This window comes from Capsicum annuum, chromosome 7, assembly GCF_002878395.1.
Source record: "Capsicum annuum cultivar UCD-10X-F1 chromosome 7, UCD10Xv1.1, whole genome shotgun sequence".
Taxonomy (NCBI): Eukaryota; Viridiplantae; Streptophyta; class Magnoliopsida; order Solanales; family Solanaceae; genus Capsicum; species Capsicum annuum.
The window spans coordinates 136,480,066-136,486,195 of NC_061117.1; the positions used below are offsets into that span (position 1 = coordinate 136,480,066).

General features: G+C 34.0%; 1 protein-coding gene across 8 annotated transcripts; it reads left to right on the plus strand.

Annotated features, from left to right (window-relative positions):
- Positions 1-2,566: 2,566 nt before the first annotated feature.
- On the plus strand, positions 2,567-5,930 carry LOC107877952 (protein phosphatase 2C 50). Of its 8 annotated transcripts, none has more exons than XM_016724783.2 (5): positions 2,567-2,991; positions 3,448-4,338; positions 4,501-4,836; positions 4,926-5,031; positions 5,239-5,930. In XM_016724783.2, exons 2-5 carry the CDS (start codon positions 3,490-3,492, stop codon positions 5,598-5,600), a joined length of 1,653 nt encoding a protein of 550 aa, XP_016580269.1. In that variant the 5' UTR covers positions 2,567-2,991; positions 3,448-3,489; the 3' UTR covers positions 5,601-5,930. The 8 variants fall into 8 exon arrangements, with proteins under 8 accessions (XP_016580269.1, XP_016580270.1, XP_047249696.1 ...); XM_016724784.2 differs by having other exon boundaries at positions 2,737-2,991; positions 4,498-4,836; positions 5,129-5,930; XM_047393740.1 differs by having other exon boundaries at positions 2,738-2,991; positions 5,129-5,930.
- The last annotated feature ends 200 nt before the right edge of the window (positions 5,931-6,130 follow it).

A 6,130-nucleotide genomic window follows, 5' to 3' on the forward strand; every position in this document is an offset into this window, starting at 1 on the left:
ATAAATTATAATAATTAAAAACTTAAATAATTTTATTTACTGATTATTTGAATTATATTTGTGTCAAATGAACGTGGATCAATTAATATAAAGTAGATTAATTTAATAAATTTATACTATATTAAAAAGGCATAATACATAAATATGACCCTAAACTTAACATCAAGCACAAAACTGCACAAATATGACCTCCCTTCGAGTCAGCTTTTTTAACTTTAACAGTGCACAAATAAGACCATTAACTATTCAAAACTGCACAAATATGACCTCCGATCCTACGTGGCAAAATGCATGTTCAACACGTAAAATTGGGCGCGTCCAGCTTAAAATCTAAGGGCATAATACATAATATGACCCTAAACTTGACACCAAATTATAACTTTGACCTTAAACTTTGACAGTGCACAAATATGACCTTTAACTATTCCAAACTGCACAAATATGACTTTTAAATGATTTTTTATTATTATTTTTTTATTATTTTCGGCTCAAAGATGAAAATGGGATCTAATTTTTTTTGTCATTGCGAAAAAAAAAACAATATTGAAGATTTATTAATTAGGTGGGTCAGCCTCATACGAGAAAATCGCATGGATATGTATATATATTATAAAACAAAGGGCGAATTTATGTTATATAATATATCTAAATATTAAATTAAAGATGAAACTATACTAATAATAAAAAAAATTATAGTTTTAATAAAACGTTATTAAATTAACGTTATTAAGGATAGTTGTAGTAGTATATTAAATTAACGTTATCAAATTAAGTATTAAATTAACGTTATCAAAGCGTTATTAAATTAATGCAGGGGCGGACCTACGTGGTTGTCATGGGGTTCACCCGAACCCCCTCGGTAAAAAAATTACGTTGTATTTATAAGATAGAAAATCTATATTTATGTACGTATATTAATGTTGAACCACATGAAACAAGACATTTAGATAGCCCAGTGGTGTTATTTTCTCTTCTTGGGCGCTTCCTTCAGCCTACTGCGCGGGTTCGATCCCTGCTAGTGATCTTCTTTTTAATAAAAAAGCTAGGTGCTGCTACTATAGAAATAAATAAATAAATAAAAATAATAAAAATAAAAATAAAAAAAATGACATCATTTTAACACAAAAAGCAAAACTTTGACAGTGCACAAATATGACCTTTAACTATTCAAAACTGCACAAATATGACCTCCCTCCAAGTAAATTCTTTTAATGACGTGGCGCCGTGTGATTGGATGAGCTTTCCACGTAGGCGTGAGTTAAAATCACACATGGGGTTGCAAAATCGGAGGTCATATTTTTTCAGGTTTTGAATAGTTAAAGGTCCTATTTGTGCACTATCAAAGTTTAAGGTCAAAGTTATAATTTGGTATCAAGTTTAGGGTCAATTAATGTATTATGCCTATTTATTGTGATACTATTATACAAATTAAGGTTGATTACATACACAAATCAATGCATACAATAAGCATAATACATAAATATGACCCTAAACTTGACACCAAATTATAACTTTGATCTTAAACTTTGATAGTGCACAAATAGAACCTTTAACTATTCAAAACCTGAATAAATATGACCTCCGATTTTGCAACCTCATGCGTGAATTTCACTCGCGCCTACGTGAAAAACTCTTCCAATCACACGGTGCCACGTCGTTAAAAAAGCTGACTCGAAGGGAGGTCATATTTGTGCAATTTTGAATAGTTAAAGGTCATATTTGTGCACTGTCAAAGTTTTGCTTTTTGTGTTAAAACGACGTCGTTTTTTTTTTAAATTATTATTATTATTATTTTTATTTATTTATTTATTTATTTATTTCTATAGCAGCAGCAACTAGCTTTTTTTTATTAAAAAAAAAAATCACTAGCAGGGATCGAACCTGCAGTAGGCTGAAGGAAGCGCCCAAGAAGAGAAAATAATACCACTAGGCTATTTAAGTGCCTTATTTCATGTGGTTCAACATTAATAGACGTACATAAATACAGATTTTCTACCTTATATATACGACATAATTTTTTTACCGAGGGGGTTCGGGTGAATCCCATGAAAACCACGTAGGTCCGCCCCCGCGTTAATTTAAGAACGTTTTGATAACATTAATTTAATACTAACATTTAATAACGTTAATTTGATAACGTTAATTTAATATACTACTACTATCCTTAATAATGTTAATTTAATAATATTTTATTAAAACTATAATTTTTTTTATTATTAGTATAGTTTTATCTTTAATTTAATATTTAAATAAATTATATTTAGATATATTATATAGCTTTATAATATACATACATACTCGTGCGATTTTTTCGTATGAGGATGATCCACCTAATTAATAAATCTTCAGTATTATTTTTTTTCCGCAATGACAAAAGAAATTAGATTTTATTTTCATCTTTGAGCCGAAAATAATGAAAAAATAATAGTGAAAAGTCATTTAAAGGTTATATTTGTGCAGTTTGGAATAGTTAAATGTCATATTTGTGCACTGTCAAGGTGAAAATTATAATTTGATGTCAAGTTTAAGGTCATATTTATGTGTTATGCCCTAAGCTGGACCGCCTAGTTTAGCTTGTTGAATACACATTTTGTCATTTAGGATCGAAAATCATATTTGTATAATTTTAAATAGTTAAAAATTCTATTTGTACACAATCAAAATTTAAGATCAAATTATAATTTGGGGTTAAATTTAGAATTATATTTATGTATTATGCCAATAACTAATAACAAATCCTTGCATGCACCTTGTTGATTTATTTGACTGTTTAATTATGGGGTCTTGTTTGCTGATTTCTCACAAACTTTTTGATTCAAGTTAACTTTAGGTGCTATGAGGTAATGAAGTTCTTCCTCATAAATCAGGAGCGAGAGGGGAAATAAGGAGCTTCTTTCAATCCAAGAAGAAGTTGAATTGGAAAAGAAGATAAAAAGGAAAACTTTCATGTTTTTTGGCTTAGCACCTTGATGTCTGGTCTGCTTTGAGCTTGTAAGTCCTCTCTTTCAATAAAGTTAGAATCTTTATTTGTTGTTTCTATGTTGTGTCTCTGTCTTGTTTCTGAGAAGCAGTGACCATTAGATTTGCTGTTTCCAATTAATTGGTCTATATATTATATAGGTGATAAAAAGTGATTCTAGAGGGCTTGTTGCCAATGTGTTGTTGAATGAGTTTTTTGGATAAAGAAGGATATAATTGGAATAGAAGAGTACAAGATGCTGAATAGGGTCTAATAAATTCTAATATATCTTATGGATAGTGATTCCCCTTGAAACACAAGTTTGGACTTTGGATCCATATTCTCTTATGTCATACATTACCCATTTCAGCTACCTTGTTTCTCTTTAAGGGAGAATAATTGAGTTATTCTAGTTTTTGAAAGCTTTTCTTGGCTTTTTTCTGAGTTTATTTTGAGAGAAGTGACTTAAACAGTGAATTTTAATTTAGGGATTTGAATTTGGGTTAGTGCTAGGAAGAGAAGGGGTACTGATGGAAGAGATGTTTCCAACACTTGCTGTATCGTATAAACAAGGAAAACTGATATACGATGAATCAATACTACCCTCATGTATGGACTTCAGTGGATATGAGCTGGTGCCAAGCACAACTAGCTTGTGCAAACTTCCTTCGGTCTCCGTTGCTAATCATAGAGTGCCAAGAGACAAAGCTAACCTTATGACAGTTGCTGATTGCCATGAAATCAGGAAAGGAAACAATTTTTCTTCGACAGTAATAGCTAACGGGAATTGTTTGATTGCTACTGATGTAAAGAATGATAGATCTGTGGGCAACAATTTGATTTCACCAGCTGATGAGCTTTTAGGAAATATGACTTGTTCTAATTATCTAGTGGATGAGCACAGGGGCATGCCAAGCCAAGAATGTACAGATTTAGAGGTTAAGTCTGGGAGAACTTCTCCTGGAGATGAAGACAAGAAGATTGGTGTATCCCAGACTCTGAGAAAGTCTTATTCATGTGATTTGGCTAATGTGTTGGTTAATGAGTCAGAACTTGTAAGTGATCCTGCTTCCACTGGAATGAACGGTGTGGTTGTGGGTGCTGAAGATTATAAAAGAAAATTATCACCATCCCTTCTTGAGACCTCACATGAGATAAAGATAAGTAGGCCAAATGCCCTTTGTTTTGATTCTGTGCCACTTTGGGGGCTCACCATGATTCAAGGGAAGAGGCCGGAGATGGAAGATACTGCTATAGCTTTACCGAGGTTCCTGAGAATCCCTTCTCAAATGTTGACGGATTCCCCAGTTTCTCATGCCCTGAGTCAAACACTTACAGCCCATTTATTTGGGGTGTATGATGGACATGGAGGCTCTCAGGTGAATTTCTATCTGTTTTTATTACATTGCACTGTTGTTTTTGGTTTCTCGTTACACAAGAATTATTATTGTCTGTATGTATTGAGTTCATTTCCTAAGTGTGTGCGCATTTGTTTGTCCGGTATGCATACATATTAAGGCCAACTGTTTTTTCCATAGCAGGTTGCTAGTTATTGTCATGAGCGTCTACATATGGCTTTAGCACACGAGATAGATATTGTGAAAGAGGTTTCACATAATGTAAGTGTCAACTGGAAGGAGCAATGGTCAAAGGCTTTCTTGAATTGTTTCTGTAGAGTCGATGATGAGGTAGGAGGATTCTGTAGTGAAACAGATGGGATTGAGCCTGACCTTTCAGCCATTGCTCCTGAATCAGTTGGATCTACAGCTGTAGTTGCTCTTGTTAGTCCAACCCATATTATTGTTGCGAATTGTGGTGATTCAAGGGCAGTCCTTTGTCGGGGAAAACTGCCCATGCCATTATCCATTGACCATAAGGTAAGGCTTATATTTGTAGTTACACCACTCTGCAACATTAGTTAGGGATTTTTTGCAGCCATATAATCTTCATTGTTAATTGTTTTCAGCCAAATAGGGAAGATGAGTGTTCACGAATAGAAGAACTGGGAGGAAAGGTCATTAATTGGGATGGATATCGTGTTTCTGGTGTTCTTGCAGTTTCAAGGTCAATTGGTATGTATACTGCACTAGCCACCTGCATGTTTCATTGTACTGTTGTATTTTTACTGGAAGGGTTAAGAGAGTCATCTGTGTTGTGCTTAATTTGCAGATTGGAAAAGAGAATGTCAAGAGATTTTGGAGACTTCACAAGAAATTCTCTGTTTACATATATTATTTGGAAACTGTTCTTGATCTGACGAGGTTGTCATTTTACTGCAGGTGATAGATATTTAAGGCCTTATGTTATTCCAGATCCAGAAATGATGTTTGTACCCCGAGCAAAAGAAGACGACTGCCTAATTTTAGCAAGTGATGGCCTATGGGATGTCTTGACAAATGAAGAAGCCTGTGATGTAGCACGGAGACGGATTCTTCTCTGGCACAAAAAGAACGGTGGTACTTTTACTAACGAAAGGGGTGAAAATGTTGATCCTGCTGCTCAGGATGCTGCAGAGTACCTGACACGACTTGCACTCCAAAGAGGCAGCAGAGATAATATATCTGTGATTGTGGTAGACTTGAAGGCACAGAGGAAATTCAAGAAGAAAATGTACACTAAACCATCCTTGCATTTCATTTAATTTTTGGATGTAACATTGTAAAGTTGCATCCAAGCATGATAATCAAATTAAATAGCACTCGATATTGCAGATTTTAGTTTCCTTTTTAGGGTGTTACCACACAGGATTAACAATGTCGCACTTAATATTTACTAATGCTGGAGTAAATGACTACGATGGAAGTTCCAACAATAAAATTCAGCAAAGTTGGTACAAAGAGCAACCACAGACTTGCAGCAGATCGTTTATCTCAATGACACTGTAATTTTGTGCGCCATGCATGTCTTCCGGAACTGTGTCACTGAACAGTCTTTATAAATGACTAGACTAGTAGAAAGGCGGTTCACGTAATGTCGCTGAATTTTCTGTTTTCATACCTCTCCTTTTATTGAGGTCCGTTTTCTGTTACCATTTCCCGTTATGTTTTGTTTCCCACTTTCTTTAATTTGCCCTTCTCTTTGCATATGGTTGTCGTTCCAAAGCATTTAACACTGGTCACTTGCCTTGAAAAAAGTACCAGGCACTAATATGGATCAATATTTTGTAATGTG